The sequence below is a fragment of the Oncorhynchus nerka genome, linkage group LG27, assembly GCF_034236695.1.
Source record: "Oncorhynchus nerka isolate Pitt River linkage group LG27, Oner_Uvic_2.0, whole genome shotgun sequence".
In the NCBI taxonomy this organism is placed as follows: Eukaryota; Metazoa; Chordata; class Actinopteri; order Salmoniformes; family Salmonidae; genus Oncorhynchus; species Oncorhynchus nerka.
In genome coordinates, this window is record NC_088422.1 from 13,751,724 (window position 1) to 13,764,059 (window position 12,336).

Here is a 12,336-nt window from a genome sequence, read left to right on the forward strand (position 1 = left end):
ACCATGTGTTTGATGCATTTTCTACCATTCCACCTATTCCGCTCCAGCCATTACCACAAGCCCATCCTCCCCAATTAAGGTGTCACCAACCTCCTGTGACACCCAAGTACATCTCTGCAACCACAACATCTATCCTCTGTGATTTACGTTCCATTCCTGCGGTACAGGGGACAACCATGACCACTAAAAAAACTACCTTACTGAAGCACATCCTATCACTCCCTATTGACCTCAGCCTACTCACAGGGACCCTTTCATGATCCCTCACTCTGGACCAATCTTCCTGTACTGCTCTCTTCACTGCCTCAGCATATGACACCTTCTGTACTGCTCTGATCCTGGCAACCTCAACCTGCCTTTCTCTCACAGGACACCTCTCATCTCCAGCACCATGGGTACCCCTACAGTTTTCACAAAAACACACATTTTTCCACCAATACTACACATTCCTTTGTCTCATGTCCTCCTGTACACTTCCCACATCTAGGAATCTCCCTCCTACACTGCTGCCACATGACCATAAGCTTGACACCTCAAACACGTTAATTAGTTCAGGACAAAAGCTCTCACGGGATAACTTGCAGACCTTAACTTGACTTTATCTTTTAAAGATTCTGCATCCCAACTCAGTAATACAGTGTCTTCTCTGTTTCGCAACGCTCTCTACAGAGTCTGCGTCGCACGACACAGCGAGCATCAGATATTGAGAATCTTCCATTTCAGTTAATCCTCCTCAACACTTAACGCCACACCAGTTATCACTCCTTTCAATGGCACCCTGCTCCGAATAACATAGCAAGTCACAGTTCTTGACCCCAGTCGCATGGTGTGGAGCGCACGCTCCCTCTGGACGGCAGAAAAACACAATTCCACTTCGAGCCACTTTCACTGACCCAACCTCTTCTCCACACAACCTGACACCACATAATGAATCAACCAGAAGGCAATGATCCATTATGTCCAAAAATCTCACTCCAATTGGGCCAAAATCATCTTCAATCACGGACAGGACGACTGCACCTGCGACCGCAGTTAATTCACCCTCAATCTCATTTAATATGTTCCACTTTCTTCCTTTTCCCCCTGCCCGCTTTCTTAACGACCTCTATGGGTTCCTCTGACGACATCTCCACATCCAGCAACCATTCGGGCGTAACCGCCCTCTTGTCCCTCTCCCTGAGAGGCGATCCAAGCCCACTTCCCGTGATCCTCACAGCCTTTACTTCACCCACCACCTCTTCATATCCGAAACGTGTTTCTTAAGTTTCATTCAGGTGGTCATCCTCAATAAATCACACAAGATAAATGGGGACTTCAGCAGAGCTCAACCTTCTGTTTTCCAACCCAACTCTGCTCAGTTTCCCTTTCTTTTGCATTGCAACGTTTGAAATGTTTTTTTTGTTTTGGTACACTGGAGGCTAAATATATTTGAAGAATGTAAAATGTTTACCGTCAAATCTACTTCTATAATAATATTAATTTCAGAATAAGTAGCAAGACAATAACAGGTGTAGGCCAGCAGTTATTCATGTTTTAATTCAGATAAGAAATGTGATAATGTATAGTATAAAAGTGGAAATGACACAAAGCACAGATACAAGTGTGTTGAAATGACAAATAACCACACTGAGGATTGAATTTTGCATGATTAAATAAAAAACAAATTAGCAAAGAAAATATTGGTTCCAGTCAGACATCCTCATAAGTCTTGTCTCCAGCTTGGGACAGCCCTGTAAGATGGTGATGAGCATAGATTAGTTACAGAGAAAGAAGATAGTGAAAAAGTGTCTGATGAAAAAGTTTTGGGCTAATTCACCTATGAAACATCTGTAATACAGGTCCGCCCCCAGAGGGTCCAATCTCTTTGGTGCGTTCCTCCCATCCTTTGGTGGGTTTGCAGAGCCTGGAAGGGTCTCTGCTGATATGAGCCTCTGCCTAATGAGATCAAATGAATAGCAGAAAATAACTGGATGGCATACATTGTGTACAATGGAATCAGTGCCTGCTGCTGTGTAAGGTCTTACCTTCTCCTTCAGCTTAGCCAGTCTCTTTTGTCTATCCAGCTCCTGCTTTTCCTTCTCCTGTCTCTCCTGTACTTTTGTCTCCAACTTCTGGAAGTCCTGCAGATAAGTCAGTTAACCATTATACTTTGACTTTCCGACACCCCGGTCTTTCCGACACCCCGGTCTTTCCGACACCCCGGTCTTTCCGACACCCCGGTCTTTCCGACACCCCAGTCTTTCCGACACCCCAGTCTTTCCGACACCCCAGTCTTTCCGACACCCCAGTCTTTCCTACACCCCAGTCTTTCCTACACCCCAGTCTTTCCTACACCCTAGTCTCCAGTAGACATAACTGTGAAAAGTACTACTTGCGCAACCTGAAATAGTACTCAGTACTTTGTTGAAGCACCTTTGGCAGCGATTACAGCCTCAAGTCTTCTTGGGTATGACTACAAACTTCGCACACCTGTATTTGGGAGTTTCTCCCAGTCTTCTCTGCAGATCCTCTCAAGCTCTGTCAGGTTGGATGGCGAGCGTCGCTGCACAGCTATTTTCAGGTCTCTCCAAGACATTTGATCGGGTTCAAGTCCGGGCTCTGGCTAGGCTATTCAAGGACATTCGGAGACTTGTCCCGAAGCCACTCCTGTGTTGTCTCGGCTGTGTGCTTAGGGTTGTTGTCCTGTTGGAAGGTGAAGGGGTCTGAGGTCCTCAGCAGGTTTTCATTGAGGATCTCTCTATACTTTGCTCTGTTCATCTTTCCCTTGATCCTGACTAGTCTCCCAGTCCCTGCTGATGAAAAAAATTCCCATAGCATGATGCTGCCACCACCATACTTCACCATAGGGATGGTGCTATGTTTCCTCCTGACGGTTGGCATTCAGGCCAAAGAGTTCAATCTTGGTTTCATCAGACCAGAGAATCTTGTTTTACTGAGGAGTGGCTTCCGTCTGTCACTCTACCAAAAAGGCCTTATTGGTGGAGTGCTGCAAAGATGGTTGACCTTCTGGAAGTTTCTCCCATCTCCACAGAGGAACTCTGGAGCTCTGTCAGAGTGACCATCAGGTTCCTGGTCACCTCCCTGATCAAGGCCCTTCTCCCCACGATTGCTCAGTTTGGCCAGGCGGCCAGCTCTCGGAAGAGTCTTGGTGGTTCCAAACTCCATTTAAGAACGATGGAGGCCACTGTGTTCTTGGGAACCTTCAAAGCTACAGAAATGTTTTGGTACCCTTCCCCAGATCTGTACCTCGACACAATCCTGTCTCGGAGCTCTACGGACAATTTCTTCGACCTCATGGCTTGGTTTCTCTGACATGCACTGTCAACTGTGGGACCTTATATAGACAGGTGTGTGCCTGTCAATTGGATTTGATTTAAATCCAATTGTATTTGTCACATGCACCGAATACAACAGGTGTAGAACATACAGTGAAATGCTTACTTACAAGCCCTTAACCAACAATGCTTTAAGAAATGAAGAAACATTCATTCAAATAAGTGTTAAGTAAAAAATAGAAAATAAAAGTAACAAATAATTACACAGCAGCAGTAAAATAACAAGTGAGGCTATATACAGGGGGTACCGGTACAGAGTCAATGTGGAGGCTATATACAGGGGGTACCGGTACAGAGTCAATGTGGAGACTATATACAGGGGGTACCGGTACAGAGTCAATGTGGAGGCTATATACAGGGGGTACCGGTACAGAGTCAATGTGGAGACTATATACAGGGGGTACCAGTACAGAGTCAATGTGGAGGCTATATACAGGGGGTACCGGTACAGAGTCATTGTGCGCGGGCACTGGTTAGTCGAGGTAATTTGTGTAATATATACACGTAGGTAGAGTTTTGATTTGATTTGAAATCATGTCCAATCAAATTAATTTACCACAGGTGGACTCCAATCGAGCTGTAGAAACAGCTCAAGGATGATCAATGGAAACAGGATGCACCTGAGCTCAATGTCGAGTCTCATAGCAAAGGGTCTGAATACTTATATAAATTAGGTATCTGCTTTTTATTTTTAATACATTTGCAAACATTTCTAAAAACTTGTTTTTGCCATGTCATTATGGGGTATTGTGTGTCGATTGATGAGGAAAATGTTTTATTTAATCCATTTTAGAGTAAGGCTATAACAAAATGTGGAAAAAGTCAAGGGGTCTGAATACTTCCCGAATGCACTGTATATACAAAATACCTTGAGTAGTACCATTGTAAATACTGATCCTTCACATACCCTTTCCTGAAAGCGTTTGATGCCGTAGCCTGCCAGTCTCTTCTTCTCCTCCATGTCAGCCTGTTCCTGTTCCTCTTTCTGCATGGTCAGAAGTTCTTCCTCCTCCTTCTTCTGCCGAATGTGGGCCTCCAGAACCAGCTTCACCTCCAGCTGTCTCCTGCGCTCCTCCTTGGCTTGTCTCCGCTGCAGGATCTCTTCAGTGAGCCTCTGCTCCTCCTCCTGCTCTTGGCGCAGCCTGCGCTGCCTTTTCCACCCCTCCAGGCGAGCCACCGCCTCCCTCCTCTCCTCCTCAGCCCTACGCTGCTGGGTCTCAGCCTGCGCCTCCCTCTCCCTCCTGGCAATGCTCTCCAGCTCATCCTGGTGTTGCAGCCTTGCAGCCCTCTCCTGCTGTCTCTCAGCCTTCCACCGGTAAATGGCCTGGTGCATGGATAGTGCAAATTAGCAAAATTAAGACAAAACGAATATTACAAGTATATTCATGCAATTTAACAGTTCAAAACAAATAGCTGACTGACATTTCAGAGCTCATAAATGGCAGTACTGTTCTAGCCATCTACAGTTGAAAGTGACTGGAAACTCATTACATTGCCTACAAAGTGATGCCCAGTTTACCTCTTTCTTCTTCTCCTGGAGGTACAGGAGCTCAAGATACCAATCTTCATGCTGTTCAACATCTCCTGGGGTTTTGCCTGGCAGGTAGAGCAAAGCCTCTTTCCTATAGGCTGGTTTGCCATTGTGCTTGGTCCACACTTTCAGAAAGCTCTGATGGTCATACTGGTCCCAGGCCCCCTGCTTCCCGCCAGTTTGCTGTAGGAACCTCTCTAGTGCGGTCACCTCTGGTGGGAGGTCCTCCTCTAGGGCTTTGGCCAGACACACCTTGCCTGGGGGAGCAGTGGGCAACTTTGGGTCTGCTTTTACAGCCAAAGACCAAGTCTCAATCTTCTTTTCAAAAGCACATATCTCCTGGCTGCATGTTCTTTCCTCTTTCAATAGATCCTCAAAACTAAAAAGAATAAGAAAGAAGCATTTAATCTCAGTCTAAACTATAATCAAGTCATTTTGAAACATGCATTACATGACAGCTGACAGCTGTTAAAATATTGAACATCTCATACCTTTGACGTTGATCCCCCTTGAAAGTGTTGATTGAATTTTCAACTTCTGTCATTATTTCTTTCAGTTTCTCAATTACTAAAAAACCATCAACAGCATTTCTAAGTAGTTAAAGTATAACAGCCTGTATAAAGGGAGGTGAAGTGGGTATCAAATTGAACTGGCTTCATAAAAACATGAATGTCATGACTCCCCAATCTGTACTGTTTCCATGCACATGTTTAACCATCAACCAGCATATAACTTACACTCAGGGGTAGGCTTCACGTCAGTCAGCTGCATCTGAAATTTATTTACACCATTATGGATTTTCATCAGATGCTTTTGCACGTTCATTTCTGAGGGACAAAGAACATGAGCAACATTATTATTAAAGATGTTCAAATGACGTTTTAGTCAGTAAAATATTGAAGTGACATACAAAGAGTACTAAAACCACAAAAATACACACGCTCAGTATTTCGATCATCCTGAAGACCTTTATCAAACTCTTCCAATACTCTAAATCCATCTGAAAGACCATTCTTCCTGTTTTGTGTATTCAACATCTTCTCTTTCTCAAGTTTCTCAATCCTGTTTTAAGAACAATAGAAAATGAGTCTCAATACAATAGATGTGCATGTATAATCTCAATTCCCCTGCATATTAATACGAGGAACTTACTGTTTTCTAAGTTTCTCTGCATTTCTGAGAAACTCTGTCTTTTGTTGGAAAACTCTATCTTCCAAACGTTGTGCATTGTGGTGAGTAGCTGTGATGAAGTCACCTTCCTTATGAGAAAACAAAAGCTAGTATGAGCCAGGTCTAACAGTCAGCCAATACGTTTTCTGTCATTAGATAATGCAATACCTAATATTCTAGCCTGGGCTCAGATCTGTTTGTGCTGTCTGACAACTCCTCCTACGGTGGTCATTATTTACTGTCTCTAGAAGTTGGCAGAAATATCCCAAAAGAGTTGTCAGACAGCAACGCAAACAGAAGAAAAAAACGTGTATGTTTAAAGTGAAGCACGTTAGAAAGCAAGGTTAGCTAGCATAGCATACACACAAAATATAATTACTGTGTTTGTTGTTGGCAACGTGGCTGGCTGGTTAGCTATTTTGGTTTCCTTTGTTCTTAGCGAAGAAGCTTATAAGATTTTACTCAACGTTAAAATAATATTGTGTAGAGTATCGTTTGCTGGCAACTTCCAATAATTTAAATACATATAGAGGACAATAAAACGTTATTACCAGGAGTTGTGCATCAAAAAGCTCTTTGGTCGTTATGGAAGCCATTTTCATATTGAATTTTAAAACTTTAATGAGACCACGTCTGTTGAGCCGAACCGTCCCACAGAGTTTCAAAACTCAGAGGCACAACATCGCAAGACTTCCGGGAAGGCTTGTGAAACAGACCAAATAGACCAGGCCGGGGTTTGGAGTTCGTGAAGTCAATGAGACAAGTGAAACATTTGTTATTGGTTGTTAATTTTCTCAAATTTTAAAGACAAAACCTAGATTTTAGCCAATGTCTTAAGTAGTTGAACATGTTAGTACTCCAACCTCGTGAAAGTGACAAACTGACACGTTTTCATTTTCGTCAAAAAAATAAATATATGAGTGCCTTTGATTTGATGGCCTGCACATGCGCAGTTTGGCGCGAGACGACCGTTAGACCCGATGAAGGTTTTCTACTGAGTTTAGCCAGCCAACGTCGCCATGACGTCTTTGATGCTATTCCATCTGGAACTGTCATGTTATTTAGAGGTGTCGCCAGACCTCACCTTCTTGACCTACCCTCGCTTAATCCAGTTGACTCTCCAATAAGGAAAATCTATTTCTCCTTGCTCCCTCAGAACAATAGGTCTATAAATGCTTTATTTCAAAGGGATATTGTATCCATTCCTTATGTCACAAGTTACTGGATGGAATACATTGGTCACTAATATCTGTTGGGAAAAAATATGGTTATTACCACACACATACTTGCTTGTTAACAAGGTCAAAGAGGTATCTTTCAGAATGATCCATAAGTATTACCCTGCGAATCATTACCTGAAGAAACTTAAAAAAGACATTAACATTGATTGTACTTTTTGTGTTGAGCATCCAGAAACCGTTTCACATTTATTTTGACATTGTCTACATGTAAAACAATTATGGAAAGATATTCACAGTTTTATAATTGTTAATATTCTTGATGACTTTTTTTTTTTTTTTATGGGAGAATGTGCTGCTCGGTTTCCTTAACCATAATAAAGATAAAGAAAAACTATTTTACCTTATAGATCTAATTGTGCTAATGGCAAAATTTCATATTCATAAATGTAAATTCAACCACGCTTCTGTGTTTTCTATAAGGAATTCGAGCAGTACATTAAGACCATTATACATTCTTCTAATAAGAAAGCTGTTAAAACAATCAATGTGTGTGCATCTTTTAAGGTCTTTGTATACCCCCTAGCATATGTTATCATTGTCTGTTTGTATACTTCTTATATGTATACTGATTTTTCTTAAATTAAAAAAATAAAACAAAATGTAAAAATTTAATTTAATTTAAAAAACGTCACCATGAAGTCGTCTACAAGTGTAACCATCCTCTTTACTGATTTGGCTACACCAGCAGAGGGCGCAGCTGATCATTTCGATCTTTGTAGCTCATTTACTGGTCATCAGCTCGTCAGACAGACAGACAGACAGACAGACAGACAGACAGACAGGCAGGCAGGCAGGCAGGCAGAAAGAAAAAAAGAAAGGTCATCCCGAGTGACGCAACGGTTTAAGGCACTGCATTTCAGTGCTAGAGGTGTCACTACAGACCCTGGTTCGATTCCAGGCTGTATCACAACCGTCCGTGATTGGGAGTCCCATAGGGCAGAGCACAATTGGCCCAGTGTCGTCTGGGTTAGGGTTTGGCCGGGGTAGGACGTCATTGTAAATAAGAACTTGTTCTTAACTGACTTGCCTAGTTAAATAAAGGTTAAATAAAATAAAATACAAATCCAACAGTCCAAAATATGGATATCACCTCAACATACATACATACATACACACTCAAATAATCTGCTGTCTGTTGATGATTAGGTTATTTTAAGACACCTTTTAAATGATGGCCAGCAGCCACAATTTCTGTGCTAGATGGCTTGACAATTCTCTGGAGTAAGTGAATATGAATAGAAACTGAAATCCATTATTGAAGGAGGATATTAAGGATGATCGCCATTCCGTGGGTGTAAAGGCATAAATAGCAAACGATCCAAGAAAAGCACACGTTCAAATTTCCTATTTTTGTCACCAGCTCAGAGAGAAATTTAAATTGATAAAAGAGATGTAAAGACCATAGCATTATACTAATTGAAATAACAAATTGGACACATGGGGAAAGCTAGGCTAGCCATGTGTATTTTGGACAGAATGTATGCAATAGATGTCAGCAATTGGAATGTCATTTCACAATAGTAATTCTCATAGACAGATGACATAGTGAAAAATAATTTGCATAGTTTTATTGTAAGATATTCTTACTCACATACTAGCAAGATGCGCAGCATGTCTCCCTTCTTCAGAAGTGATATATTTACCGATGACTGGTCTGTGTGTATCCGTGTAATTGACTCTTCTGGGTGCAGCTTGTTTTCAACTGCCTTCTGGTGGATAACAGATTGGTTACAAACACACACACAGCAGGCATAGTAAAACCTTCTGACAGCTGACCACTGCTGCTGGAGTCCCATGAGAGAAAGCTGAGCTGACTGTCTTGAGCTTGGTCATGTTTGTAACTCCAGCCAGCGACCTCTGTGAGGGTGTAAGGGTTTGAGCTTTGGGTGAACCTGGGACAAGTGGGAAAGTGATCGCTCCAAGTGTCTTTCCCTCTGTGCTTAGGTACCCTCTATCTCTCCTGCTATGTGGTTCACTAACCTCACATGCCCAGTAACCTAGTGTTTTTTGTTTGTGTTTTTAAAAATTTAACTAGGCAAGTCAGTTAAGAACAAATTCTTATTTACAATGACGACCTACCCCAGCCAAACCCTAAACCAGACGATGCTGGGCCAATTGTGCGCCGCCCTATGTGACTCCCAATCACGTCCGGTTGTGATACAGCCTGGAATCAAACCAGAGTCTGTAGTGATGACTCTTGCACTGAGATGCTGTGCCTTAGACCGCTGCGCCACCCGGGAGCCCATCGTGTGACTCCTCCCCTTATTCTCTGCTGTGTGAGAACACATGCTTACTTACCTTCCCCCACCTCTCCTAGTCTTGACTTGATTTCAGGGATTTTAGTGTGCTAGTATGATGATTAACAATCTTAAAATGTCAAATGGTAATACAAAATATAATCTGATGAGAGGTCAATCTAACTTTGTCCAACAATAAAGTAGAAAAACAGATCCAGCACAAGACAATGCCAAGATTAAAGTAAATACCCCGAGGATCATCTTTTTAATAATAGATAGGAAGTGGGTCGTTTTAGACAGACAATTGGGTCCCTGTAATCTTTTTAAAGGGATAGTTCACCATAATTACAAATACCTCATGTCATGGATAGAAAGTAATCTCTGGCTCAGATTTACAGTCTGTGACTTTACTGCAATTTAACTTTAGAATCACTGGTATCAGGAAACAATATTGAGGTCACAATCGCAACATTGTGTCAATTAGCTGAAGCTTTGTTTTCAGTTATGGATCAAAATTAAGGTCTGTTTAGTGAATTGATATGGGATACGGGATGGTACAAGGGTTTTCATTCGCAACTATTGAAAGGTATGCATTTGACACATGTAGCAATGTATTTGTTGTTTGTTGTTAACTGAGCTCAGTATAGAAACACATAGCACAAGCTGGGATGACTAGGTGAAAGCAGAGCTATATCAACAGGAATTTGCATTTTATCATCTCACATTGGTTTGGACAGTGTTTACTTCTTCTGTCTACCTCCTTGGTGAAACAGGGTCCTATGCAGGTATCTGTCACCACAAGATATCACTGCTATGTACACATACAAAGTGCTTGAAGTGGACTGAAATAGGTGCTGGTACTCTTCTGGGTACCACACAGTACTGTATATATTTAGGTGCCATAAAATAGCCAATATTCTATAAGAGGGACCGGAACTCTAGCAGTAGAAAACAAACTGGTGTGTTCCTGTTCAAGTCAAGCACTACACATACAGTAAATTATAAGCAAATACAGTGTCCAGGGGTGGAAAGAGTACTGAAATATCCTACACAAGTAGAAGTACTGTTACTTTAATGAAATTAAAGAAGTAAAACTAGTAAAACTACTGGTGAAAAAAACTACTCAAGTAAAAGTTATAATTCGTTACTTTCCACCTCTGACAGTGTCTTCCCTCCATAATGCTTTTTATGATGACTGGAGAATGAATACATGTACAGAATGTGTCATGGGTGTTGTTGACAGAATAAAAAGATGAAGAAATACACTTCGTTTTTTTTATCACATGGGCTGTTTTTCTCAGAAGGATATTTATGCCCTAGAATGCAACACAAGCATGGCTTCAGTCAACTCTACCCTTGTTTGTTGGAGAGTGTGAGGTCTGCTCTGTAGGAGTGATAGTATTACATATCTACCTGTGTGAGTGGTGAAATTCGCTCATTGTAGGCATGCCACTCAAGCACAGGGTTGTTGCCACTTGCCATGTGGCTTCACTTGTTTGGCACTACAAATGCTGACTAAACATTTACACCATGACCTGACCTCCCTACCTCAGCTATGTTATTGACATTTCTGTTAACTTTTATGAGGCCAACATACTATATTATGCCCTCCTTTCTGGTTGTCTCATTAACATGTCAAACAAGTGATTGACAAATCAATGGGGACATAGAGAGTTACATAAAACTAGTCCACGGACTTTGGCTACACTGGATATTTGACTAGAATTCAACCTTTTGTTCATTAAAAAAAAAGTGTTTGTCCAGACTCTATTCAATTTTGCAGCCAGACTTGTCATATGACATCAACGGATAACCTTTGTTAAGCACGTATCCGCTAAATTCAATTGTTACTGATAGCACACATTTTGGTTTCTTCATAGGTCAGTAACCTTGCAGCCTACAACAACAACATCCCTCCAAGGAAAATGATACCCATTTAAATGGCAAGTGATAGCACAAACACATGCATAAAGTAGGTCAAGTATTAGTGCCACATGTATTAGCTGACATATGTGGAAGGACTAATTGTAAACAAAATATTTCCTCTCTGCACACCTCTTGATGATTAGATTATTTCTAACATTCAAATAAATGATCCTCTTCCTCTTTAATGCAGTACTACTACAGTACACTAAAGTTATAAATAGCACTCCTCAAATTTCTCACGGGAAATAGTTCTGAGTGAAACACCTTGCTGGATGGCATCGGTATCCTGTTCACACCCTTATCAAGTTTCTGTTGTCTTGTGTGATGTATGAGTCCTTTTGTTATTAGCATGGAAGCAGAATGACTCATGGTATGTGTTTGTGATGCATCAGTCCAGTGGCCTGCTTGCAAGTCTCTTACTGCTCTCTTGCTAACTTCTAATTAGAAATGAATGACATTTTAGTTAGTGGTAGTTTATTATTATTATTACTACATGTAGGCCGTACTTGGCAGCAAAAAGCTGAATTGCGATTCACAGCACATACAAATAATGATGTTTGGCTTGACAATGACAATAGAGTAGACAAGAGCACAAACAGATCTGGGACCAGGCAATCCGTCCATTCCACTGAATAAATTGAGACATGTTGAACGTGTGAAAAGAGAGGTTGACCCCACATAAAAAATACTACAGTTTGCTATAGAATACCATGGTACTTACTATAGAATTGTATAGTATTCTGAAGTAAACTATAGTAAACTGAAGTAAACTGTAGTAAACTGAAGTAAACTGTAGTAAACTGTAGTATGGCACCAATAGACATGGTCACCCTGTTCATGGCTCCTGACAAGCTTTTCACTACACCGCAATAACATCTGCTGAATATGTTTATACA

General features: G+C 41.4%; 1 protein-coding gene across 5 annotated transcripts; it reads right to left on the bottom strand.

Annotated features, from left to right (window-relative positions):
• Positions 1-1,509: 1,509 nt before the first annotated feature.
• On the bottom strand, positions 1,510-6,717 carry LOC115111265 (coiled-coil domain-containing protein 112). Of its 5 annotated transcripts, none has more exons than XM_029637140.2 (10): positions 6,588-6,717; positions 6,019-6,125; positions 5,807-5,928; positions 5,604-5,693; positions 5,358-5,433; positions 4,855-5,245; positions 4,243-4,659; positions 2,025-2,120; positions 1,817-1,935; positions 1,510-1,730 (listed from the first exon to the last, which is right to left on the bottom strand). In XM_029637140.2, exons 1-10 carry the CDS (start codon positions 6,636-6,638, stop codon positions 1,700-1,702), a joined length of 1,500 nt encoding a protein of 499 aa, XP_029493000.1. In that variant the 5' UTR covers positions 6,639-6,717; the 3' UTR covers positions 1,510-1,699. The 5 variants fall into 5 exon arrangements, with proteins under 5 accessions (XP_029493000.1, XP_029493002.1, XP_064867471.1 ...); XM_029637142.2 differs by lacking the exon at positions 6,588-6,717 and adding an exon at positions 6,416-6,572; XM_065011399.1 differs by lacking the exon at positions 5,807-5,928 and having other exon boundaries at positions 6,019-6,121; positions 6,588-6,713.
• Between the last annotated feature and the right edge of the window lie 5,619 nt (positions 6,718-12,336).